General features: G+C 36.9%; 1 protein-coding gene across 1 annotated transcript in view; it reads left to right on the top strand.

Moving 5' to 3' along the window:
- KIF5B (kinesin family member 5B) overlaps positions 1-27918 on the top strand; it is a 45289-nt gene that overhangs the window by 13945 nt on the left and 3426 nt on the right. The window contains exons 3-25 of the mRNA XM_067030499.1: positions 1747-1820; positions 2799-2903; positions 3400-3448; positions 4322-4377; positions 4462-4549; positions 4714-4838; positions 6219-6323; positions 6633-6778; positions 7999-8147; positions 8544-8737; positions 9585-9653; positions 11655-11861; positions 14017-14160; positions 19416-19604; positions 20258-20375; positions 20914-20975; positions 21071-21180; positions 21938-22039; positions 23034-23094; positions 23205-23276; positions 23425-23529; positions 24451-24667; positions 25209-25325. Of these exons, the coding sequence (XP_066886600.1) occupies positions 1747-1820; positions 2799-2903; positions 3400-3448; positions 4322-4377; positions 4462-4549; positions 4714-4838; positions 6219-6323; positions 6633-6778; positions 7999-8147; positions 8544-8737; positions 9585-9653; positions 11655-11861; positions 14017-14160; positions 19416-19604; positions 20258-20375; positions 20914-20975; positions 21071-21180; positions 21938-22039; positions 23034-23094; positions 23205-23276; positions 23425-23529; positions 24451-24667; positions 25209-25325 (2664 nt within the window). The remainder of the gene's footprint in view (positions 1-1746; positions 1821-2798; positions 2904-3399; positions 3449-4321; positions 4378-4461; positions 4550-4713; positions 4839-6218; positions 6324-6632; positions 6779-7998; positions 8148-8543; positions 8738-9584; positions 9654-11654; positions 11862-14016; positions 14161-19415; positions 19605-20257; positions 20376-20913; positions 20976-21070; positions 21181-21937; positions 22040-23033; positions 23095-23204; positions 23277-23424; positions 23530-24450; positions 24668-25208; positions 25326-27918) is intronic.

The raw sequence follows: 27918 nt of genomic DNA on the forward strand, positions 1-27918 counted from the left end.
ATCTATTATATTCTTTTTTAAAATTTTTTTATATTGCTTTGGTAATTGTAACAAATGTACCATATTTCTGTTTATTTTTGGCTGCGTTGGGTCTTCATTGTTGCGTGTGGGCTTTATCTGGTTGCGGCGAGCGGGGGCTACTCTTCATTGCGGTGCGCAGGCTTCTCATTGCGATGGCTTCTCTTATTGCGGAGCACAGGCTCTAGAGCACAGGCTCAGCAATTGTGGCTTGCAGGCTTAGCTGCTCCGCGGCATGTGGGATCTTCCCAGACCAGGGCTCAAACCCGTGCCCCCTGCATTGGCAGGTGGATTCTTAACCACTGTGCCACCAGGGAAGTCCAGTCATATCTGTTTTAAATGTGATTCTTGAAATTATTTTGCTTCCCTTCATAAAACTGAAAAGATTTTGAATGAAAGTTTCAAATGTTTGAGATCTCCTAAAATCTTCCCAGGGAAGTAAGTACTAATACCTTCTTTTCCTTATTAAATATTTCTGTAGCAAATCTGTTATCTAGTTAGCTGTGCCCAACATTGGGACCTTTAAAAAATATTTTTCTTTTCTTTTTTCTTTTTAAAAATAATCAATTAAGAAAAAAAGAATTGACTTGCTTACTACAGGTTTACTTTCCACTGTTACCATCTGCTGTTTCCAACTGAGGTTTCTCTTTTTACTTTGGCTTCCTCTAAAATAGAATGTAATTTTTTATATATATATAAATTTATTTATTTATTTTTGGCTGTGTTGGGTCTTCGTTGCTGCGCACAGGCTTTCTCTAGTTGCGGCGAGCGGGGGCTACTCTTCATGGCGGAGCGCGGGCTTCTCATTGCGGTGGCTTCTCTTGTTGTGGAGCATGGGCTCTAGGTGTGCAGGCTTCAGTAGTTGTGGTGCGTGGGCTCAGTAGTTGTGGCTCGCAGGCTCTAGAGTGCAGGCTCAGTAGTTGTGGTGCACGGGCTTAGTTGCTCCACAGCATGTGGGATCTTGTGGACCAGGGCTGGAACCCATGTCCCCTGCATTGGCAGGGTGGTTCTTAACCACTGCACCACCAGGGAAGTCCTAGAATGTAATTTTATACTACCTTTCTTTTCACCAAAACAAACAAAAACAAAAACCAAACCAAACAAACAAACATAAAAAACAGAACAAACTGAATCCCTGAAAACTGGAAATTAAAAGGTCACCTTGTTCACTCACATCCCTCCCAACACCCCCTCTAGCCTAGTAAAGGAAGATGCTTAAATGTTAATGGTAGACCTTAGGATACACAAAGGGCTAGAAAAGATTTTCCGCTGTTTTGTTTTTTGTTTTTTTTTAAAAATTCCACAGGACCTCCCTGATAATCGGTTTTGAGGTAGGACTGGGCTTGTTACACTTTGTATAAGGAGGTATGTTGTTGTGGGTTTGTGAGGCTTAACCACCAGTTAACCACCAATCCGTCCTACTTCTAAAAGCTATTTCATATCTGTATGCAAGCTGCCAGAGCACTTTTTTTCTTTTAGGTCATGTAAAGCTGTGGGATACAGGTGTAATGACATCTGAGATGTACATTGATAGGAGAGACGATTATAAGTGTGGAATTTAAAATTTGCTTCTTACTGACAACAGAAAGTAATCTGGGCTGGAGAGAAAGGAATTTCTTAGGTGGATCATCACTAAGGATTACTATTAATATATTCTTATTTCCTTTAATGCCTTGCTTAAGGGGAAAAAAAAATCGCTAATGTATAAAATCTCTTATTTTTTCATAGATGTGCTTGAGGGGTACAATGGAACCATATTTGCATATGGACAGACCTCCTCCGGGAAGACACACACAATGGAGGTAACACCTCACATCTGTACTTAGATGTAGTTTGCTGCTCACGGTGCACTCATTCGTTGTTTGTGACCTCGTTTTACATACGCTTCGACAGCGTGTACACGTTGCATATGAGTCACATCGTTGTGGCAATCTAATCATTTCCTGAGTTTGAATGGTGAAACCGTATATTTGAAATTATATCTAGCTTTGTTTTATCCACATAACCACAAAATTATGAATGTTTTAGAATTAAGTAAGAATTCTCTGTCACCTTATAATGGGAGATTTTGAAATTTTTAATGTTTGTGTGCTTTCAGTTCTATTCAGAGCACTTAATTTTTTCCTCCTCTCCTTGGTCATGTCCGTGTGTCCGTCCCATTTCCCCACCCCCAGCCAAATACTTGCCCCTCTTCTCTGATAAGAAGGTCTCCAAAATGATCAGAGCTGCTATTAATAATAAATATGAACCTGCTCAAGCTTCGCTTCTAGAACACAGCCTGTAATTTTCTTCCGTTGCTCCAGAGTATCTGCTTTTATCATTTATCTGAGCATATTCCATGTAAAGTAAATGACTGCTTATTTTAGTGTCACTCGTGTTACTCATTTCCGTAACATCAGAGAAGAAGCACATTCCTAGCATTTGGATGAATTTGACTTGAAGTAGATGCAACAATGCAGATTTATATGCTGAGCAACTAACAAACATTTTCCTAGAATGTGTTCATTTACAAATATGCATAATCTGATCTGACAATTAAATAAAAGGCTAAGATCAGTTGGTAACCCATATGGTTGGCATATATTATTTATGTGTAATGAAAATACGTAACAGTTGAATTAGTTTTTTTTAGGTATTTTGTACAGCCACATTTTTTTCGCCAAAAAATGGCAACAGTTAGAATTCCTATCCCCTGTTGACTGTAAATTATAGATTAAAAGTTTTGATTTTTAATTTGTATGTTACAGTTCGTTTAAGAACTGGTTTTGTTTTCTGTTTAGGGTAAACTTCATGATCCAGAAGGCATGGGAATTATTCCAAGAATAGTGCAAGATATTTTTAATTACATTTACTCCATGGATGAAAATTTGGAATTTCACATTAAGGTAAAATCATTGGGGAAAGGTTGTATTTTATTTTATGCCTAGAATAATTCTGTTCCGTACTTTTTCTTTTAAAAAAGCATTTTTAAATATTTTGAAAATTATCTTACGGGCAGGTGTAGCTGAACGATTATTAGAATTAGTAAACTCAGATCCTTCATCTGCCATGGTAAACAAGTAAGCTGAGCCTCTCTTGCCTTAGCCATCTTCTCTGTAAGATAAGGGAGTTTGGCTACAAAGCTCAAAAGTTCTGACTAATTACACCTAATTAGTCTAATTTTAGGAGTAGATACATAGTGGAAAATGTACTTTAGTTACATACGGGGTTTAGTGGGTTTAGGGCTTTTCAGAAGAATAAGAGCTTGTGCTTGAGCTGTCCCCATAGTCGAGATGGCGCCTGGAACTCAGACCCCAATAACTATTTAATGAATAGGCGAATAAATTACTGTGTAATTTTATGTGGTTGCTTTTTCTTTCCTTTATTCCCTCTGCCCTTTAGGTTTCATATTTTGAAATTTATTTGGATAAGATAAGGGACCTGTTAGATGGTAAGTTAAAGTCTTGCTCTGCGATCATTTTTAAGTATAACACATCCTGCTTTTTTTTAGTAGTAAATGTGAGACCATTTCTTAGTAACCTGTATGAAATTGACTTAAATGATAGGAAAAAGTTATAATTGAATGCCTTTGGACTTATTGAAAGCATATATTGTGGGCGCTTTGTAAGTTGTGATTAGCACATTGGACTGGAGTCCGGGAGCCTGAGTCTTGAGCGCTCATCTTCTGTCAGCAGTCGATCAGAGATACTGTCCTTGGCAAACCATTGAACCACTCCAAAATGGGGGTGGCAAATGTTGGCCTGGACCTAAAATTCTGTATTGCTGCATTGGTTTCTATATAAATCTCCTGGGCTTCCCTGGTGGTGCAGTGGTGGAGAGTCCGCCTGCCAATGCAGGGGACACGGGTTCGTGCCCCGGTCCGGGAAGATCCCACGTGCCGCGGAGCGGCTGGGCCCGTGAGCCATGGCCGCTGAGCCTGCGCGTCCGGAGCCTGTGCTCTGCAACGGGAGAGGCCACAACAGTGAGAGGCCCGTGTACCGCCAAAAAAAAAAAAAAGGGACTATATAAATCTCCTACTGTTTCTATAGGCTCTTGCTTTTATAGTGATATTTACATATTTTTGAATTTTATGTATTATTATTAGGCTGCTTGGGGAGAGAAACAGTTAATTGACTATTTCACAGCCCGTGTTAGAGTTTAGGGAAACGTTGTTAATGTTATTTATTTATTTATTAACATCTTTATTGGAGTATAATTGCTTTACAATGATGTGTTAGTTTCTGCTTTACAACAGAGTGAATCAGTTATATGTATACATATGTTTCCATATCTCTTCCCAATGTTATTTATTTTTCTTTTTCAGTTTCAAAGACCAATCTTTCAGTTCATGAAGATAAAAACCGAGTTCCCTATGTAAAGGTACGTGTAATACAGAATATTTAGGAAAGCCCTACAATAACATTTTTTTATGATAGTGACATACTTTAAAAATTTGTTTTACAGGGGTGTACAGAGCGTTTCGTATGTAGTCCAGATGAAGTTATGGACACGATAGATGAAGGAAAATCCAACAGACACGTAGCGGTTACAAGTAAGTAGCCTATGTATTAACACTAGTTAACGTACAAACTGCCTTAAAATATCTTTATCAAGTTGATTGATTGTAAGATTTTTCTTAGGTGAAATAATGCTTTAGAAATTATTAATAAGGGAAAGCTGTGTTTGTTGATAGTTGTTTGTGTGGCTTTTTTGCAGATATGAATGAACATAGCTCTAGGAGTCACAGTATATTTCTTATTAATGTAAAACAAGAGAACACGCAAACGGAACAAAAGCTGAGTGGAAAACTTTATCTGGTTGATTTAGCTGGTAGTGAAAAGGTAAAATCTTTATATTCTGATAGATATCTAAGCATTTATATGAACTTTAGCTTAGATTTGGGCTTGTGCATTATTTATTGTTATATATTGAAAATGTATATCAAATTGGATTTGGTAGTATTTTTGAGAGTTACAAGCATTTATGCCAGTGCTCTGTCATTACCAATTTACTGTCATTTGGGCCACAGTCCAGTTCAACCAGTAAGATGTTATCCTTGACTTAAGGTGTGTGCTTTGAGAATGTGTTGAATGTATGTCATTAAGAATTTTACTAGGTATCCTTTTCCTAATCTTTGGTATCTATTTTATTCATATTGGCAGTGGTCTCTCTCTGAAAACTGGTAACTATCCATTAGTCCTTTTGGATTTTGTTGTACTTCTTTCTTTCCGACGATTATTTAACTATTACAGTCGTATACAATCTGATTCTAGTTTATGTCAAATTCAAAATAAGTTCAAATGTTTTAATATTGACCTATATGTGAAACTTTTTTGCTGTTCTGCAAATCTATTGTTTCTTCTGATTAGAATGACATACCTGCTCCCTTCTACACAAAGTCTTATACACATGATTCAAAGTCTGTCTCTAATTTTGTGAATACTGAGAGGCTGTTTTTTCAGCCATCATTACTAACATATTATTCTATTACTTTTAATATATATATTTTATATTTTTTTAATAGAAGCAAGTTTGCTTATATAAATTTGGTCTCTCTCTTTAACAGTTACAACATCAACATTATGCTTCAGTAAATTTTTTAAAGTTTCTCTTTAAAGGGGTTAACAGGCCTCCCTGGTGGCACAGTGCTTAAGAATCCGCCTGCCAATGCAGGGGACACGGGTTCAAGCTGTGGTGTGGGAAGATCCCACATGCTGTGGAGCAGCTAAGCCTGTGCACCACAACTACTGAGCCCGCAAGCCACAACTACTGAAGCCCGCACGCCTAGAGCCCGTGCGCCACAAGAGAAGCCACTGCAATGAGAAGCCTGCGCACCGCAACCAAGAGTAGCCCCCGCTCGCCGCAACTAGAGAAAGCCCGCGTGCAGCAGCAAACATCCAATGCAGCCAAGGAAAGGGCGGGGGGGTATAACAAATTAGTAAACTACAAATGTACGTGTAAATTGGTTAATTTCAGGAGCACACCTAAAAGTAAAATGTGGTATCTTCTTAATCCCAGTTTTGTCGTGTAGCTAGTTACTTGACCAAGGTCTCAGAAAAGTCACACTCAATAAATAATGATACGTTACAGTAAATACTTTGCAAATAAAATCATGAACCTTTCCCTTTTCTTTTTTACTAGTTACTGGTGACCTCTGAGCTTTTTAGACAATCACCTAAACTCGTAATTTTGTTTCGTTTTTTTTGATATCTTATGTATAGGTTAGTAAAACTGGAGCTGAAGGTGCTGTGCTGGATGAAGCTAAGAACATCAACAAGTCCCTTTCTGCTCTTGGAAATGTCATTTCTGCTTTGGCTGAGGGTAGTGTGAGTATACTTGTCTTCTATTTCCCTGTCATTAGTTAGTGGAGAATTACAGATAGATACATACATGTACATGGATGTGCGAGTGAGAGAGGGACTCCCTGAATCAGTATGTATGAATACGTTGTCTTTTAGGGGTTTATTTTGTAGTATTAGTGTGTATATCCTAGTTTCCATCTTAATAACTAGCATTTAAAACAACTGAAATCACTTTGTAGTTTATTGTAAAGTAGTATATTTCTACAACAAATTTTATTACGTAGAAACCCATTGGTCCTCTTTGTTTTTTTGTTTGTTTGTTTTTGTACGTAGACATATGTTCCATATCGAGATAGTAAAATGACAAGAATCCTTCAAGATTCATTAGGTGGGAACTGTAGAACCACTATTGTAATTTGCTGCTCTCCATCATCGTACAATGAATCTGAAACAAAATCTACACTCCTGTTTGGTCAGAGGTTTGTTGTTAAGAAAATGTAGTCTATACCACTTCCTTCTCTGCTGCAATTGCTTCTTATCTTTTTTAAAAAAAATTTTTATTGAAGTATAGTTGATTTATAATATCATGTAAGTTTCAGGTATACAGCACAGTGAATTCAGTTATATACATATATATGTATATATATTCTTTCTCGGATTCTTTTCCCTTATAGGTTATTACATAATATTGAGTATAGTTCCCTGTGCTATAAAGTAGGTCCTTGTTGGTTTTTTATTTTATGTATAGTAGTATGTATATGTTAATCCCAATTGCTTCTTATCTTGTTATAAGTTCAACAGAAGTCTTTATGTGATTGATATTATTACCCATATTTTAACTTACTGGTTTGTATTTTTGTCTCCTCTTCTGGAGTAGAATCACCTGAAAACCAAGTATTACATTTACATACCCTCTGTAGAAAATGCTTGTTGAATTAAATAAAATTGAATGGGATATCAAAAAAAATGTAGTCTAAATGTAGATAGGCCTTTTGTTTATTAAATCTAGGAAAGTTTCAGGTAGATATTCAAATTATTGTGTATTGTTAGTGTTCTAGACACAATTTTTTAATTGAGAGGCAGATAATATAACCAAAGTCCATTTTGTAGGCTGCTTGGGTTTGAATTAAATTTTAGTACTTAAATTTTAGTACTTAAGTTTTAGTACATTAAAGTCAAATGTTAACTTGAGTCAAATTTATGTGAGAAGCTTCAATTCAGCATTAAAGAAAACAAACATTTGAATCAGATAATAAAGCAAAACCTGACACATAATCCTACATTAAGCCTGTTGACATATGTGACCTGTTCACAGTGAGATAACCATATATGAGATGGCTAGCCTGGGAAAGTCAATAATGGTGACTCTGTCTCTGACCATCATTGATAATTGGTTTTCTTAATTCAGCCTTATAAATGAATTGGAGAAATGATGGGCTCGTGTTTTTTTATACTCATCAGGTTTTTGTTGTTGTTGTTTTTTAAGCTATTTACAGATGTTGGGACTGACCCAAATTTAATGGATTGTGAATAAGCACCATACTAATTGTAGCTCTTAGGATTTAGTCAAAGATAACTGGACAAGAATAGTTAAGTTAAATTACCAGCCATACATGCATATATTACAGAAATATAGATACCAATTGAAAGTAATTGTCACATTCTTCCTCCCTCCCCTTTACCCAACTACTTCTCTTAGGGCCAAAACAATTAAGAACACAGTTTGTGTCAATGTAGAGTTAACTGCAGAACAGTGGAAAAAGAAGTATGAAAGAGAAAAAGAAAAAAATAAGACCCTGCGGAACACCATTCAGTGGCTTGAAAATGAACTCAACCGATGGCGTAATGGTAATAACTTATGAATTTGTCGTTTTGAGTTTGCGGAGTACAGATTTAGACCTGTTTTATAAATTTAAAAGGCATTAGGGTTCATCAGATAAAAATTAATTAAATCTTTTACATTAAATTCTGATTTTATCTGAAATAATAAATAGAGGCATAAAGGCTAACTAGCTAGCTATAGAAGTCTCAAGATGGCAAGATGCTTAGCTTAGGGTGAAATCAATGAAAATGATAAGATTTGGTGACTGGCTTTAGAAGATGGGGGAGAGTCAAAGGTAATTCCAACTTTTCATGTCTCAGAGACTGAGCAGATAAAGTTGGTAAGAGCTGCTGAAATTGAGTAAAATTGAAACTAGTTTTAGACAGGTGAGTTTTATTAACCATTCTGTTGTCTTATTTTAGGAGAGACAGTGCCTATTGATGAACAGTTTGACAAAGAGAAAGCCAACTTGGAAGCTTTTGCAGTGGATAAGGATATTACTATTACCAATGATAAACCATCAGCCACAATTGGAGTTACTGGAAACTTTACTGATTCTGAAAGAAGAAAGTGTGAAGAAGAAATTGCTAAGTTGTACAAACAACTTGATGACAAGGTAGGTATTGTTCATGTTCAATTCTGTTTTAGAACATTTTTGACATAGGTATTTTTATGTTCTAATTTCAATATTATGGGTCCTTGTAACCTATATACATCTTCCTAGATTTCTGTTAACTTTTTCAAGATCATTGTATTAACAAAAAATATAAAATCACCGTCTCCGTTTGTATGTAGAAATTGTATATGAGGCATATCTTTTTTTCCCTTTTCTTTAAGCTAAAAGAACTTTCAAAAGGAAATTTGACATGGGTCCTTGGAGAGCCTTAATGAAATGTTCTTAGAGTCAGGGATCTGAGGGCTCTAATAATAAAAGTGATGCAAGAGATTAGACAGAGGGAACAGAATCGAGTGGAAATAATATCTTCTGCTTTTATTATATCAGTGGTGTGAAAAATAGCACAATTTTGAACTAAGTAGAGAGGGTGGGAAAAACAACAGTAAAGAGACCAGAAGAAAATTGTTCTGGCTTTGTTTTTGGTTTTTGTTATTAAGTGATGTTTTTATTGTATTTTAAACAGAGATGGTAGGTAGGTTTGAAGTGGCTACATGGCTTTATTTTCAATACAAAGCTTTAAACATGTTTATTACTTTTTAGTATTTAATGAATAGCTTTCATAAACATAAGCTTTTTTTCTTATTGTGTGATAAGTATGTTACTATTATTGATAATTGAAATTCCACCTGTTTCAACACTGTCCTAAGGTAAGAGATTGGAATCACTATGTTGAATTTGGAGAAAATGACTGAAATATTGGAGGGTGGGTAGTAATCACAATTTGTGTTAGGAATCAGTTAGAACCAGGTTGTGAGCTACTTTGTTAACCTGTTACTAAAAATTCTAGGATGAAGAAATTAATCAACAGAGCCAATTGGTAGAGAAACTGAAGACACAAATGTTGGATCAGGAAGAGGTAAATTGAATACCTTTCATATCGCTTCCAGAAAAGCTTTATAGTTTGTCATTATCACTTAAATATAAAAGATGAAGGCATCTACAGAGCTCGGAATATACTCGAGTACATTTTAAAATTTTTGAATATGTTCACGCTTCACTGTGGATATCCTATGAGACTGGTACATCATACAGACTGAAGCAGATTGACTGACTTCCTCTTAAGATTTTTTGGGGTTGGGTTTTTTGTTTTTTTTCAGTTTGAGTTCTAACTGGAGCGGGGAGGATGACTTTTTTCTTTTTAACTCTATCTTCTTCCCTGTGCTGTTTTGTCTTATTTTCCCCAAAACATTTCTTTTTTTAAAAAAAAATTGTTTTTTAAATTTATTTTTGGCTGCGTTGGGTCTTTGTTGTGGTGTGTGGGCTTCTCCTTGTGGTGGCTTCTCTTGTTGCAGAGCATGGGTTCTAGGCACACGGGCTTCAGTAGTTGAGGCGCACAGACTCAGTAGTTGTGGCTCACGGGCTCTAGAACACGGGCTCAGTAGTTGTGGCGCACGGGCTTAGTTGCTTCGCACCATGTGGGATCTTCCTGGACCAGGGCTCGAACCCATGTCCCCTCCCCTGCATTGGCAGGTGAATTCTAAACCACTGCGCCACCAGAGAAGCCCCCCAAACCATTTCTTACTGATCCTTGGGAAAGACTTACTACACTGAGCTGGAGTAACCTTAGATTCCCCCTCCCTTTATGAAGTGTATTTCCTCATGGAAATGATGAGGGAAGGTGTATACAAAACAGTTAAACACAGATATATGTCTGAATGGATTATTAAAGAAAGAAAATACTGATTTCTGAATTTTATTGGCTTTGTTCTTAGTAATTTGTAGTTTAGGGTATGACTTTTATTGTGGAAATGAGAATGCCAATGAATAAGATCCTTTTTTACCCCTGCACCATTTCTGCCCTCATCTAACCTGTTGTTCATTTCTGTCATCTTCACTTTCACCTTGTTTCTTTCAAGTTCCTTCTCTCTAGTCTTTCACTTTGGACTCGCATTTTATCTCACTTGGCAGAGTGGGGGGATCATTGAAAAAAGGTCCTTTGCTTAAGGTTTGCTCTGGGGATGGGAGCGAAGACTGTACAGCTTCAGTGAGAGATGCCCAGCATGAGTCAAGTGAATCCTGGTCAGGTCATCTTTAGTATTTGACCTCTGGCATTGCTTCTCAAAGGAGTACTAGTAACATTTGCATAATTCTTCATTTATATGGTTCTGTCCTGCACATTATAGTAGGACAGTTGGCATCCCTGGCTCCCACTTCGAAGTGCCATTGGCATTCTGCCCCATTAGAAATACTACTCTACATTTCCAGATGCCCCTACTTGAAAGCCACCGACCCTGGGCGATTACAGTATTCTCCTAACTAGTCTCTTGGCTTCTTCCAGTTCAAATTTTATTTACTGATAACATGTTTTCCTGAGGCATGGCTAAGGTGCCACCCTCTGTTGCCCAAAGAAAATCTAAACTTTTAAAACATTACTGATTTCTTTCTTTTTCTGTGCCCACTATTGTGAGCCTTGTATGCCTTTTTCTTTCTGTTATGTTAGTTGGTACATGACAAAAATCTTCCTGTCATAGCCACCTTCTCCATGAATACCTGCCCAGAAATACCCCCCTTTCCTATACTGCCAAGCACTCTGTCATGTCCTTTCTCCTGTATGGTTCTTACATTTCATCTTGTATTGCATTTATTTGTGTACCTGTCTATCTTCCACTGGATTCCTCAAAGGAATCTTTGATTTCCTTTCCATCTCCCACAGTGTCTAGCACAGAGCCTGCACATAGTAGGCATTCAGGAAATCGGTTGAATGAATAAATGTTACCATGCATAATAACATCCACATTTCATTCTCTTTGTGATTTGCACATGATAACGGAAATAGGTTATTTTTAACTTGTATACGTTTTAAAAACCTGTGTACTTTGGGTAAAACAGATATTTGTATTCCTTTGTATTCCTTTAGCTTCTGGCATCTACCAGAAGGGATCAAGATAATATGCAGGCTGAGCTGAATCGTCTTCAGGCAGAAAACGATGCCTCTAAAGAAGAAGTAAAGGAAGTTTTACAAGCCTTAGAGGAACTTGCTGTCAACTATGATCAGAAGTCTCAGGAAGTTGAAGACAAAACTAAGGAATATGAGTTACTTAGTGATGAGCTGAATCAGAAATCGGTAGGATATCGTTTTCTTTCCTAATACTATACTACAAGTATTCTTAATTGAAAAATTACCTAAGTAACTTATTTCTATATAAGCTCAAGATTGATAACGTCAGTTCTTAAGGAACTCAAGTGTCAACTTTATTTCCTCCCATATATGAAGCCTTAAAGGTGGAGGGAGGAGGGTTATCTTTTTAGTTTCTAAACATCTATTAATACGTAATTAAATGCTATTTTAAAACATATTGACTATTCCAAATATTCTACTGTTAAAAAAGTAAAAGTTGGCTTCTAGTTGCTCAGTAAAGTTATTAGCTAATTGTTTAAACTAGAATTAAAAATGTACACATAAAAATAAAATAGCAGGGTATGTAACTTCATGTAACTTATGTTTTATTCACTGTTAGGTTTCCAGCACTCGGACCAGTGCCTTCCTAGGAAAGTGTAGTTGGATCTTGCCTGTGATTCCCCAGAGAATGGGGGTTTTGTTTTCATAGCTGTAAGGCGGGAATTGCTGCCCCCCAACAGTGACGCCAGAAATAGTGTATAGCTGTGATTGCTGCTGCAGTTTTTTGGGTTTTTTTTTTTTCTTTTTGCGTTACGCGGGCCTCTCACTGTTGTGGCCTCTCCCGTTGCATAGCGCAGGCTCACTGGCCATGGCTCACGGCCCCAGCCGCTCCGCGGCATATGGGATCTTCCCGGAGCAGGGCACGAACCTGCGTCCCCTGCATCGGCAGGCGGACTCTCAACCACTGCGCCACCAGGGAAGCCCTGCTGCTGCGTGATTTTGAGTATCACCATGGATGAGCTCTTTTTCTTAAAAAGTTTTCTTGTTGTTAATGCTAACTTCTTGTTTAGGAATCACATTTAGAGTTGGACCCAGGATCACTGCTCACTATTTATCTCCCTATCCGTGTCAAGTGTCTAAAGGAAAGCAGTCAGCACTATGAAATGGCATTTTTAAAAGGCTTCCTGCCCCTGGAGAAGTTCCTTTTCCCTTTTTAACCTCCCAGCTTACAGTTAGCTTGAAGTTGCAATTTAATACCATGGAGATCAAGACACCTTTATAACTCTTAACTGAGTTGCATTATTAGCAAACCTAATTTTCTGTTTGGAAGAAAAATAGAAGTTTCTTACAACTCTGTAAACTGTAAGTGGGTCCTTGGTCACTGATTTCAGTCTTTAAGACAGATCTGTTTGTGTCCCAGTTTATATATCAGCACTGTATTGGTAAGGAGTTAGAAACCCCTAGAGTGTTCTGCATCTTTTTATATGCTTACAATATTGCTGTTCAGCCGCTAGAGAAAATGTCTGGTAATTTAGACCTGGTATTACACTGTAGGTGAAACTGAGTGAACACACAATATACCGCTATTCAAATACTTAAGGAAATGAGCAGCTGAAATGATGATATCTTTACTAAAAGATATTGACTAAAAGTCAGTAACCTGCATTTAAAATGCAGTATCTGATCTGTGATATAATGAATAGTTTTAAAGCAACCAGATTTGGTTGGGTTTTCAAAATTGTGGTGACTTTGTTGCTGGTAAGCCAGCTAGTATTTTAAATTTATAATTATAGTAAATAAACTCAGATAGTAATGCTACTTTATTACTCTCTCCTGGATAAATGCTTATTAGTAATGCTACTTTATCACTCTCTCCTGGTTAATTGCTTGTATCATAGTGCAAAAGTATTAGTAATTTTCAGGTGGATTCTTTTCAGAAACTAAGTAGTATATAAAAAGCAGATGAAGAAAACATACCAGCCATCTAGAAAACTGTCAGTTGCATTCTAACATTTATTTTCTCAGACTCAGTTTCCACAAACATACCATACTGTGGTCATAAATGAAAATCAAATATAGTTAATTCAGAAGTTTTCCATTTCTAAGTAGAAAACATTACCCAATCTCAGAAATGAGTGAAATAATACAAACTGCCCTTAATGGAATTAGAATATAGCTACTTTACATGGTCTCTTAGGCCTAAAATATTTTTTAAGTTTGAGCTGGGAGCTTTCACAGAACTCAGTAGAGAATTCAAGAAAATGAAAGCAGAAAACAATGGTTTTGTGAATACTAGGTGAAAACTTGAAATACCTGTCAATATTTGAATTGATCTTTCATTTAATAGATTTAACAGTACCTTTTGTTTTGGTTCTGTTAGGCAAGTTTAGCAAGTATAGATGCTGAGCTTCAGAAACTTAAGGAAATGACCAATCACCAGAAAAAACGAGCAGCAGAGATGATGGCATCTTTACTAAAAGACCTGGCAGAAATAGGGATTGCTGTGGGAAACAACGACGTAAAGGTAACTGTAACTACCAAATATTAAGCATGATAATCTTTACACAATTCATACTTTCATTTTTCACAGAGTTCTTTTCATACCCATTATTTCCTCCTCACAACAGCCGTTTGTAGTAGATGGTATTAACTTCATTTTAAATAGCCGAGGAACAAGGGGGAGAATAAGGGGTGCTTGGGGAGACATGCTAAGTAAGTAGCATTTATTTGGACCCTATGTTTAGTCTTTTCCTCTGTGTAAAGATTTTGCGCTTAGAAATTATGTTAATAAATTACCACACAGGAGGTATGTAATTGGAAACAACAGTGAAAATTAGCTCAAGGAGTAAACTGTGAATGAATTTGATTGCTTTAAATGTTTAAAAAGATGAAAGGTGAGCACTGCTAATTAATGCTCCCTCTATCTGTATTTTGAAAATTTTCAAACATATAACAGTAAAGAATAATATGAACCTTAGAGTTAATCAGTAATCAAAATTTTGCCACACTTATTTTTTCTTTTCTAATAATCTTTTTCAGGATGGTAATACTGGTTATATTAGCACTAGCTTGTGGTAAAAAAAAAAAATTGTGACCTGGTAGATTTTAAAACTTAGACCAAAAAACCAAAGACTCTTAACTGCAAAAACATACACGTAACATGAAAGATTTGTATGTTGTAGTAGGTATTTGTTTAGACTTCCTTTTTTGATTAAGGTCTAATTATAGTAACAAAGAGAACAAACTTAAACTTGGGTTTATAGTGAGAACCAACTAAGCAGCCCAGTTTAACAAGAGTTGGAAATGAAATAAAAGTTTTCACTGGGGAGCACACGTTCCTTCTGTTAGATGTTATTCAGAGCTGCTGGTTGTTGACAGAGGCAAGTCTTGGTTCTCCTAATCATGTCGTTTTTTAATGCTGGCTCACCTCATCGAAAGAGAGCAAAGTGTTGTTATTAAATGCTGGATGACGTGGCTCGCACGCTCTTCCCCGTCAGTCTGAACATCCTGCCCTGTCCTGTTTATGGAGAAGCAATGTGAGGTTGATCGAGCTCTGTGGGAATCCTCTGGGATGAAGAAGTAGATTTCCTTCCTGTCACTGAACATTAGAAAGTTGTTGTTCAGAATTTGCTTTGTAGATTTCTGACTTGTTTTTAGAAAAATCCTTCCATTTCATGTTCAAATAATTTAAGTGAAAAAGTAGTAAAGATACAGAAAATAAAGAGTGAGACTGGCTTATGTTTAGTGGCAGAGCCAGTGATAATAGTACAGATACCCTGACACCTAAACTGCTTTTTTCACTAAACCATTACAGTATTTTGAAAACAAGTCAGCCTTGCAAATAGGTTCTTTAAAAAAAAAAAGGATCCTCGATATTTTTGTGTTTTGCATGTAGTTCTTTTCCTGTTATTAAACATCAGTAAGTGCTGCTTGAGCTCTACTTGTTTTGTGTTTTTTACATTATGGCTCACTAGATCATATGTTAAGACTATGTTAGCTTTGTAAGAAACTCCCAAACTGTCTTCCAAACTGGCTTATATAGCATTTTCTGTTCCATCCAGCAGTGAATAAAAGTTCTGTTAATTCACATCCTCACCAGTATTTGAGGTCAGCAGTTTTTTTAGTTTGAGCCATTCGAACAGATGTGTGATATTATCTCACTGTTATGTTGGGGGTTTTTTAAATTTTATTTTTTTATTTTTGGCTGCCTTGTGTCTTTGTTGCTGCACGCGGGCTTTTTGCTAGTTGCAGTGAGCGGGGGCTACTCTTCGTTGCGGTTCCCGGGCTTCTCATTGGGTGGCTTCTCTTGCTGCAGAGCACGGGCTGTAGGCATGTGGGCTTCAGTAGTTGTGGCACTCAGGCTCAGTAGTTGTGGCTCACAGGCTCTAGAGCGTAGGCTCAGTAGTTGTGGTGCATGGGCTTAGTTCCTCCGCAGCATGTGGGATCTGCCCTGACCAGGGCTCGAACCCGTGTCCCCTGCACTGGCAGGCGGATTCTTGACCACTGTGCCACCAGGGAAGTCCTCGTTGTTTTAATTTGCATTTGGTTGTTGATTTTCTTACCTTCAGTTTTAAGAGTTCTCCTTGTATGTTTTGGATAATAGTCCTTCATCAGATATGTGTTTCGCAAATATTTCTCCCAGTCTGGCTTATCTTTTCATTCTTTCAAGTGTCTTTTGTAGAGCAGAAGTTTTTGATTTTAACGAAGTCCAACTTACCAATTTGTTTCTTTCATGGATTGTGGTTTTGGTGTTATATCTAAAAACTCATCTCCAAGCCCATGGTCACCTAGATTTTCTCCTGTTATCTTCCAGAAGTTTTTTTAGTTTTGTATTTACATTTAGGTTTGTGATCCATTTGGAGTTAATTTTTCTGAAATTAAATTTTTCTGTATTTACATGTGGATGACTAGTTTTTCCAGCATAATTTATTGAATTGAATTCCCTTTGTCAGAGATTAATTGACTGTATTTGTGTATGTCTGTTCCTAGGCTTTCCATTCATTTCTAATGACTTATTTTTCTATTCTTTTTTCAATACCACATCGTCTTGATTACTAGCTTTGTAAGTCTTGAAGTTGGGTGGCATCAGTCCTCCGGCTCTGTTGTTCTTTAATATTATGTTGGATATATTCAGAGTCTTACCATTTAAACTTTAGAATCACTTTGTCAATATCTACAAAATAACTTGGAGGGGTTTTGATTAAGATTATATATATCTATAGATCAAGTTGGGAAAGACTAACACCTCAATATTGAGTCTTCTGTCCATGAATATGGACCGTCTCCCATTTATGTAGTCCTTCTTTGATATCTTTTGTCATCTGGATCTTATACATATTATGTTACATTTAAACAACCGTGTCATCTGCAGACAAAGACAGGTTTATTTCTTCCTTCTCAAGCTCCTTATTTTTTTCCTCTTTTTTTTTAATTGAAGTATAGTTGATTTACAATGTTGTGTTAATTTCTGCTGTACACCAAAGTGATTCACTTATACACACACACACACTCTCTCTCTCTCTCTCTCTCTCTCTTTCATATTCTTTTCCATTATGGTTTATGACAGGATATTGAATATACATCCCTGTGCTATACAGTAGGATCTTGTTTTTCCTTTCTATATATAATAGTTTGCATCTGCTAATCCCAAATTCCCACTCCTCTCTCCCCTCCTGCGCCTTGGCAACCACAAGGGGATGCCCAAGAGTGGGATTGCTGGATCATATGGCAACTCTGTTTTTAATCTTTTGAGAAACTGCCATACTGTTTTCCGTAGTGGCTGCAGCTGCTTACATTCCCACCGGCAGTGCAGGAGGGTTCCTTTTCTCCACACCCTCTCCAGCATTTGCTACTTGTAGACTTTAACGATGGCCATTCTGACAGGTGTGAGGTAGTACCTCATTGTAGTTTTGATTTGCATTTCTTTAATAATTCATGATGTTGAGCATCTTTTCATGTGTCTTTTGGCCATTTGTATGTCTTCTTTGGAGAAATGTCTGTTTAGGTCTTCTGCCCATGTTTTGATTGGGTTGTTTGTTTTTTTGATATTGAGTTGTGTGCACTGTTTGTATATCTGGGAAATTAAGCCCTTGTCAATCACGTCGCTTAGAAATATTTTCTCCCAGTCCGTAGGTTGTCTTTTCATTTCGTTTATGGTTTCCTCTGCTGTGCAAAAGCTTTTAAGTTTGATTAGGTCTCATTTGTTTATTTTTGCTTTTATTTCTATTGCCTTGGGAGACTGACCTAAGAAAACATTGGTACAGTTTATGTCAGAGAATATTTTGCCTATGTTCTCTTCTAAGAGTTTTTTAGTGTCATGTCTTATGTTTAAGTCTTTAAGCCATTTTGAGTTTATTTTCGTGTATCATGTGAGGGAGTGTTCTAACTTCATTGATTTACATGTGGCTGTCTAACTTTCCCAGCACCACTTGCTGAAGAGACTTTTTCCCCTTGTATATTCTTGCCTCATGTGTCAAAGCTGTGTGATTGACCATAGTTGTGTGGGTTTATTTCTGGGCTCTCTGTTCTTTTCCGTTGCTCCATATGTCTGTTTCTGTGCCAGTATCATGCTGTTTCGATTACTGTAGCTTTGTATTGTCTGAAGTCTGGGAAGGTTATGCCTCCTGCCTTTTTCTTTTTCCTCAGGATTGATTTGGCCGTTAAGTCTTTGACCTACTTGGTCAGGTTTATTCCTAAGTATTTTAATTTTTTGGTGCAATTTTAAAAGATACTGGTTTTTTTACATTCCCTTTCTGATGTTTTATTGTTAGTGTAAAGAAATGCAACCAATTTCTATATGTTTATCTCGTATCCTACTACCTTGCTGAATTCCTTTTATCAATTCTAGTAGTTTTTGTGTGGAGTCTTTAGCATTTTCTATATATAGTATAGATATATATGATATAGATATAGTATATATGTCATCTATATATAATGACAGTATTTTCTATATATAGTATAGATATATATGATATAGATATAGTATATATGTCATCTATATATAATGACAGTTTTACCTCTTCCCTTCCAGTCTGGATACCTTTTACTTCTTTTTCTTGTCTGATTGCTCTGGCTAGAACTTCCAATACTGTGTTGAATAGAATTGGTGAGAGTGTCTTGTCTTGTTCCAGATTTTAGCAGGAAGGTCAAGCTCTTATTTTTTTGCCATGCTGTGCAGCTTGCAGGATCTTAGTTCCCTGAACAGGGCTTGAATCCATGCCCCAGCAGTGCAGTAAAAGTTCTGAGTCTTAACCACTGGCCCACCAGGGAATTCCCCTGAGCTCCTTATTTTTGACACTGAATATTGTACTGGAATTTTGTAATGAAAGTTACTAAGGAATGTACACTGACCACAGTTCCTCCTTGGAGAACTTAAAAGTCATCATTTCCCTGCCACCTAAACATCCTTCTTTGTTAAGTTTTGAACTGGACATATACATGATTAACAGTGAATTTACTGAAGAGGGCTTTTGAGGAGGAAATCCAAAAATTGAAAGAGGCAGGGTTCATTATTGTTGTTGTTTGTTTTTAATGTTTACATCCATCTTCCTTGTAGGCATGTATTAACATTGTTTTAGAAAGTAAGGAAGGCAAAAATTAAACTCTGCTTTACTCACCCTTTATTAAAAACAATATTTAATAAAAGAAAAAATTCCAGACTTCCTACATATGTTGAGTAGTATTAAAAATATTTAATTTTGTTTAAGATTTTAGAGTCTAATTGAGAAAACACAAGCTAGACATTTCTGTCTTTCATTTCTGTTTCCCTTTTTCTCACAGCAGCCTGAGGGAACTGGCATGATAGATGAAGAGTTCACTGTTGCAAGGCTCTACATTAGCAAAATGAAGTCAGAAGTGAAAACCATGGTGAAGCGCTGCAAACAGCTAGAAAGCACACAAACTGAGAGCAACAAAAAAATGGAAGAAAATGAAAAGGAGTTAGCCGCATGCCAGCTTCGTATCTCTCAAGTACGTGTTACAGAACAAAGTTTCCTCATTTTTTGAACAGCCGTATGTAAATTTTATTTATTGTAAACGTCTTAATAAAAATGACCTTCTGTAGGTTATTTTGAGTAACATTAAAGGTTAATTCAATTAGTTTTTCTTACTCTAGCCGCTGTAAAATAACGTGAATGATTTAAGTGGGTTATATTTGGTAACGTGTATGTTACGTATAGGAATTTACTAGAAGGCTGAGACTGATTTGACTATTGAAGAATCTAGAAGAACTCTAGGGTGAATAAAAATGCAGGGCTGGTTTTGTGGCTTTGGCAACTAAATGGGTGAGACCATTCACCAAGATAGGAATTGTAGCAGGAGGGATGAGGGTAATGTTAGTTGGAGATAACAGTAAGAATGTTATCTCATATGTCAGCCTTTAGTGCCTTATTTTGTAAGTGTTAAAAACTTGTTGTACACATGACCATTTCATTGATTAAATTCTTTATCATTATAAATCTTACCCCTGAACATTTTAGGTTTAAATATCTTATTCTTATTCTGTAAATGTATTATATGTTTAGATAATGTCGATAAAACTTGCTTACTTTCAAATATTCTGAACAACAAAGTATGTGTCAGAGATTTTATTCCACTTCATAGCAGTATATTTTTCCCAAAAGCATGAAGCCAAAATCAGATCATTGACTGAATACCTTCAAAATGTGGAGCAAAAGAAAAGGCAGCTGGAGGAGTCAGTGGATTCCCTCAGTGAAGAGCTAGTCCAGCTTCGAGCGCAAGGTACTGACTTCCAGTTATCTATGTGCTACGTCTCTGTTGTAAGTTATTACCGACTTTAGTATAATTGTAGTCAGCAGTCACACTGATAGGGATTAATAGGAATACAGATAACTGGGAATAGTAAACAAAGAACACATTTTAACGTGGCTTTGAAGCATATTTTTGAAATCGTGTTTGAATATTCAAGTGGCCAGTGTAGGAATTTCCCTCCAAGTTATAAAGTGGTGTGGGGGTGTGTGTGTGTGTGTCCTGACATAGGGGAAAGCTGTTTCATTTCCCTACCATGTGCTAACCCATCTGTTCCAGGATTCGGCAAAGAAAGTAAAGGAAATCATAATATCAACACAAAGAATATAACTAAGGTTACTAGTCAGTATGTCTTGAGCGTAGAGAGCAAGATTTACCATTTGGCATTTGGATAATTAAAGTCAAGTACTGTTAAGGAACATAGCCTCATAAAACCCATTTGCCCCTTGGTTTATATCAAGAACTCTAAGACTCATTTCCTCTCTTCTGTTTTCTCTCCCTGCCCAAACAGAGAAAGTGCATGAAATGGAAAAGGAGCACTTGAATAAAGTTCAGACTGCAAATGAAGTTAAGGCAAGTTCGATGTAGCGTTGGATTCTCACAGTTTTAATTCATCATTGTTAATCTTGAGTAATCTGACTTAATATCTTTCCCCCCAATGATTTTAGCAAGCTGTTGAACAGCAGATCCAAAGCCACAGAGAAACGCATCAAAAACAAATTAGTAGTTTGAGAGATGAAGTTGAGGCAAAAGAAAAACTTATCACTGATCTTCAAGAGTAAGTATGTTTTCCTCTGAGATAGCAGAAACTACTGGTGGACAATATATCCTTATTAGAAACCTGCATTTTTCTTTGAAACAATTTTTGACTTGAAAATAAATTATCTTTTCATTTATGAGTGGAACTTCTAAGTTCCATAGGAAATTTTTGAAAAATGTTCTTAGGTCTTTTGATGAAAATATTCAGTAAAAAGTAAAGAATTCCCAACCTCAGCCACTATTACAAATAGATACCACTCTGTCCTCTGAATCATTTCCTTAACTTTTAAAAAATATTCTTACCTGAGAAAAGCTTTATTGGAAATTGTTTTAGAAGTGTGTGTTTTAATAGGAGTTGTCGTCTCCATTTTTCTGGGACACATTTTCCTACTTCCAGAACCATATGCGTATAGCACGGAATTTATAGAAATTTGAGATCTGTGACCAAATCATGATTTGAGTAGGAACCAGAGGAGAGTAACAAAAAACGATGGCAAAGTTTGGGACATGGGGCTTATTGTTAATGGATTTAGGGACAAGAATTCAGGGAGATGAAAGATACAGAATCAAGTTATGGTTTCAAACCAAAGTATAAAAAGTACCGTGTGGCTGAGCGTAGCCCAGTCCTCTTTCTTGCTGCTGCCGGGGGGCACATGCTAACAGAGGAGTCCTGCCGTGTTTGAGTGGTGAGGCTATGCAGTTGAAGAGTTGGAAAGCTTTAATGGCAACATCCAGAAGGCGGGGGTGTTGACGTTGCGAGGTTTTTACTTTGTCAGCCAGAACCAGAAGATGGCATTAGAGCAAGGGCGCCTGAGAGCGGAGCACGAGAAGCTGAAAGCTGCAGAGCAGGACAAGAGCAGGAAGCTGCGTGACCTTACGTGAGTACGCCCTTAATTCAGCATAAAAATGAAAGTAGACGAGAGAGTTACTGGCGTTGCCCTCAGAAACATCCAGTGGATAGTTTTCACTTTGTGCAGGCTAAAGGGTGTCTTTCTAAAACCCTGTGAGTTGGTTTGATTTATACCTAAACACTTGCAGTACTTTCTTGTACTTTAGTGAAAGCCAGGTCTTAGTATTTCACTGGTAATCACCTAAAACGTGACATTTGGTAATTTAGAAGATTTCAGGATCTGCCACAAAAACTGAATTTTTGTCAGATTTGATCTTGCATAAATAAAAGAACATTATTGTTTGAGCCTTGCCTTTTGAACAGAGTTTTTGCCATTTATTTTTCTTCATTCACTGACTAAAAGTATAGTCAGCACACAGTTTTCTATAATCTGAGCAGGTAGAAAACTCACGATTATAACTTTCACATACCTTGAATTTATCAGAGACAATTTATAAAGGAACAGTTGGTTAGGATGGACACACCAACAGAACCAGCTCTGAGTTGATTTTTTAACAATTCTACTGAATCTCAGCCATAATTTTGTTCAGAGTAACATTAACTTAAGATGCATAAAATGTTTCAGTCTGCAATAATTTATAATCTCTGGAATTTTCAGTTAATCAGAATTATTTTGGGTAAAGATCAGTATGCTATATGATACTGCATATTCTTAAAGTCTAAAAACGACTCCTTATTCCTTGAATTCTGCCACATTGTCTTTCATTTCTTCCATTGCTATATTAGGACAGTTTTTTTCTAATAAGCCGTAGATTTAGAAAATTACAAGGCATATAGAAATTTCTTTGAAAGACACAACATTGGTAATCTGTTTTTTTAAAACTATGATGATCTTTTACTTATTTGAATGTTAGCATTGATCCTGTCAGATAAAAATATTTGATTCAGTATTTCTGCTAAATAGATCTAGAATTTATGGACTCAAAGTTGAAAATGTATTTGTATATTCTTCCACTGTTTAGGGTTATGCAAGATAGACGAGAACAAGCGAGACAAGACCTGAAGGGTTTGGAAGAGACGGTGGTAAGAAAAACTTGGATAAAAATAGGATTGGGGAATATTTAATGGGTTCTTCCCCTGGTTATACTCAGTTTGAAGACCTACTTCTAAAAATACTGCTTTCTTAATTCAAGGCAAAGGAACTTCAGACTTTACACAACCTGCGGAAGCTCTTTGTTCAGGACTTGGCCACCAGGGTTAAAAAGGTAACAAAATAATGCTGGGTCGGTGTTTATTTAGTGGTGCTTACTGTGTCTAATTGCATTCTGAGTGGAGTAGCCTCACACTGCCATAAGCGTGGGGAGGTCAGCGTCGCCCTTATTTGGTCTCATAGCACTTACCCGTCTTTTCTAGAGCGCCGAGGTGGATTCGGACGACACCGGAGGCAGTGCCGCTCAGAAGCAAAAAATCTCCTTTCTCGAGAATAATCTTGAACAACTCACCAAAGTCCACAAACAGGTAACAAGGAGAATATTTTGTGTTCGCGGCAATAAAACCTGAGGAGTAGCACGTATTTGAGTCTTCAGAGTCCTAAGGATTTTCCTACCCTGAGCCATTCCATTATTTTATCATGCAGTTGTATAAACAGACAACTAGCAGCTTTTATCGGAGTTAATATTCCTAACAGCCTTTAGCAAGAGGTCAATGAAAACATGTGTTGTTTTCTTTGTAGGGTTTCAGGTCTGTTAGTTTTCTTAATTTATTCATGGTCATTTTAAAATCTCTGGTAGACACATCTTTGAGTTAAAATACCCCCCCTTTTTTTTGGTCTTTATACATTTAATGCCCCGGAGTCTGAAATACTACAATAATGAGGCAGTTCGTTGTTTTTTTAAAAAATAATGCTTACTGTGGGATTTTTTTGCTTATTTTTTATTAAGGCTTGATATGTGATTCAGTTACTTTTTAAGTTTCTTGGCATACTTTATTGTTGTATGTCTTCGTTACTAGAAACCTGATGTTTGCACTAGAGTGAGGTTAAGGGAATTTTAGCCTTTCTTGTTTTCAACACTTATTAAGGGATTTGCCAAGTTTATGTGTACTTGTGGGTCTTGCTGTATCTAAAAAGGTACTTGTTTCCACCAGATTAGTATCTTAATGAAGAGACCTAGCACTGTGTTGTCGCATATTGTCATAGGGAGAAAGAACAGTCTCCCCGATCCCCCAGTATTGAATGAAATTATATTTTGGGGAGAAACATATGTGAGGATGATATTTATGGGTATATGTATTCTTTGTTGCTGTCTAAATTATTTAAATTAGCTAAGTGGGAAAACATTAATATAAAATGCAGTTTTTCTTTCAAGAGAAATTATGAAATGTTTGTTTTTTCAAATCATCGTTAAAGCCAGAATCCTTATTTTTCCTATATACCTTTAGCTGGTACGTGATAATGCAGATCTTCGCTGTGAGCTTCCTAAGCTGGAAAAGCGACTCAGAGCTACAGCTGAGAGAGTGAAAGCTTTGGAGTCGGCGCTGAAAGAGGCCAAAGAAAATGCATCTCGCGATCGCAAACGCTATCAGCAGGAAGTAGATCGTATAAAGGAAGCAGTCAGGTCAAAGAATATGGCCAGAAGAGGGCATTCTGCACAAATTGGTTAGTAGGACACAATAAAACCTTTAAACCTTGCTTTGGTTTGAATGTTTTTATTTACTTGAGAATGTAATCTGATTGATTTGTTACGTGATGTCACGGTGGTTTTTGTCTGTATTTTCTAATTTACCAAAGAGGGGCATTGGTGGGAAAGCAGAGCATTGAGGAATAGCCACCTTAATTAACAGGACAAGGAGGTAAATCAGAACTAGACAAGCAAGACTGGTCGGGGTAGGAACAACTGTATAGAGCGATGTTATGAAAGCAAGAAGAGACTTGCAAGAAAATGTCATGCACGGTATCTCATGCTTTAATTGCTAGGCATTGATGCAGGAATAAGGTTTTTAAGAGGCTAAGGATTGTACAGGTCCTGGAGAAAAGGATGTAACTCAAAAGAAAAAGAGATAGAGGGATTCGCTGAGAAACAAGACGTCAAAGAACAACAAGACATTTGGGAATTTGTTGTAAATAAGAATAGAGACTTAACAGGTCATTGGGGTTGTGTGTTATTTGTTCTGAAGTCAGTGTTTGTTTTTCATCCCAGCTAAACCTATTCGTCCTGGGCAGCATCCAGCAGCTTCTCCGGCTCATCCCAGTGCCGTTCGTGGGGGAGGAGCGTCTGTGCAGAACGGCCCGCCGGCGGCCGTGCGAGGTGGAGGAGGTGAGCAGGCGTGGCTTCGCGCGGCGCCCTCGGGTTTGTGCTCTCTCTCTGGCTTCAGAGTCGCAGCTGTCCGTGGAGATGTTCAGCCGTTGGTGGCTAAGCAGTGTTTTGGATTCTCACAGTAGTGTTATGATTTCTTTGTAATGTATGGGATTATAAAAGTAACAGCATGGTTTCGTCTAGATTTTTCATAGTTCAGATCATACTATATGTATATTCAAATTTGTTCTCTTAACTGTTTTTAACGTAATGGGTCTTTTTTAAAAAGCCCTGGGTATTGTCTAATGAATATACCATGGTTTATAACTATTTTACTGGACATTTAATTATGTCAGTTTTTCCATACTTGAAATTTTCCAGAATTGAAATTTCCGTGTATGAAATTTGAAGTATGAAACATCTTTTTATACCTCCTCACTTTCAGATTATTTCCAGAAGATTCCCATAAGTGGAATTATGAGAAAATGAACATTTTTAAGACTCTTGACACATACTAACACACTGCTCTTCAGAAAGACTGCACCAAATTGTATTTAGCCAAGGACACTGTGCGTTTTGTTTCATCTTTGCCAGTATTGAGTATTAATAGTTTTTAAGTTTCTAATTTAATAGGCTAAAATAAGCGTCTCATTGATTTATTAACGAATTTGGATTTTTTCATATATTTATTGGCCCATTTATATACGTATGTTTTTATGAATTATTTCTGTGTCCTTTCCCATTTACCTGTTGTGAGTGGTTTTTCTAACTGATTTATGAGTTCTTGTTTGTTTCTTTCTAAATACAAGTAATATCTGTTCCCTGTAGGGAGATGAAGAATTATCAGAAAGATAATTATCAAGAAGATAAATGTCGGGCTTCCCTGGTGGCGCAGTGGTTGAGAATCCGCCTGCCGATGCAGGAGACACGGGTTCGTGCCCTGGTCCGGGAAGATCCCACATGCCGCGGAGCAACTAAGCCCGTGAGCCATGGCCGCTAGGCCTGCGCGCGGAGAGGCCACAACAGTGAGAGGCCTGCATACCGCAAAAAAAAAAAAAAAAAAAAAAAGATAAATGTCATCCAGAGACACCACCCAATATATTGTATATATCCTTCTGGAGCTTTCTTTACATATTATAACTTTTAAATTAGAAAGTTTAAAGTATCTAATAAACATTCTAATATACTACCAACATACTACACTATTCTATATATGTTACTTTGTAGCCAGCTTTTTTTAACTTGGCAATATATTCTGAACATTTTCTTGTACAGCATGACTGATTATAGCTGCCTAATATTTTATCATATGACAGGAATTCACATTAAATTATTCAGCAAATCCCAAGTGTGTAGGTGGTTTGGAAACTAAAGCAGTAGATAACTCTGAGATAGTGACTGGGTTTGCTTCTAACAGTACTGAAGTCAGTTTATTTTAATCCTGCTTTTTACTTTGTCATTTTTACATAACATTGACGCTCAGTTTGAGTGGAAAATTATGCAGTATTCTGGGGGAATTACATTTCCATAAATTTAATACAGTTTTTTGTCCACACGGTAGAGGATTGGTGCAGTGAAAAGAGTACAGATATTGGAGTCCCATCTAAGTTTGCATCCTGATTTTTCTACTTTTATGAGCTTGAGCAAGTTACTTTTTAACAGTTAATTTGTCTTGTTTTGACTCTTTTTAAAATTCTTAAAAAATTCTTAAGTGTAAAAGTAAATTACGGATTTATGACCTATTTAGTGTATCTCTGAAATAAAACATTTCTCTACACACCACAGTAACATTGTCACACTTGAAAAATATTTTTAATATTATACCAATCCATATTCAGATTTTCCTAATTATTTATTTGTGGTTAAGTCTTCTACAGCTGGTTGGTCTACACCAGGGAATAATCCAGGACTGATGTTTACATGAGGTTATTCCCCTGAAGTCTCTTGTAATCTAGAGTAACACCCCCCCTTTTCTAATGACACTGACTTACTAAATAGACTAGGCCAGTTTCTTTGAGCATATGCCTCCTCAGATGTGTTGGGTTGTTTCTCTGTGTAGTTGCCTTGTTCCTCTGTTCCCTGTTTATTAGAAGCATTTATTGGATTCTTTTAAACATGTTTACAGACTACGCTGTGAGTGATACGTGTTTAATATTGTGTCACATCAGCGGACATTACAGGAGTTTTCCTGCCAATTTAGAGATGGCCTCTGTTTTTCCCCCTTTGGATTAATAATTTGTTGAGCCCATTTACTAATAAAATGGAAGTCGTTCTTGAGAATTACACAAGTTAAGATGTCATTACTTAGTACAGCACGGGTGCTGAGTAGATGCAAGCTGCCTTTTCTGGAAGTGGAGGTGGGCAAAAGAATTTTCAAAGGATAATTCTAAATACAGGTAAAAGTTTATCCATTTTGGATATTGTCCTCACGTTAAAATTCACATGTGAACTTTGAACTCCTGTCTCATTTGCAGAGAGGATAGTCCATGGCCTTTGTTAAATGCAGCTAGGTTTTAGCTTGAAAGTAGGATGCTGATCGCAGTGTAATGACAGCACTTAAACACATGAGGGAGATGGCTATCCTAGCTAACCCCTTACAGGTTTGCTTCGTTGC

Source organism: Kogia breviceps, chromosome 3 (assembly GCF_026419965.1).
Source record: "Kogia breviceps isolate mKogBre1 chromosome 3, mKogBre1 haplotype 1, whole genome shotgun sequence".
NCBI classification, from domain to species: Eukaryota; Metazoa; Chordata; class Mammalia; order Artiodactyla; family Physeteridae; genus Kogia; species Kogia breviceps.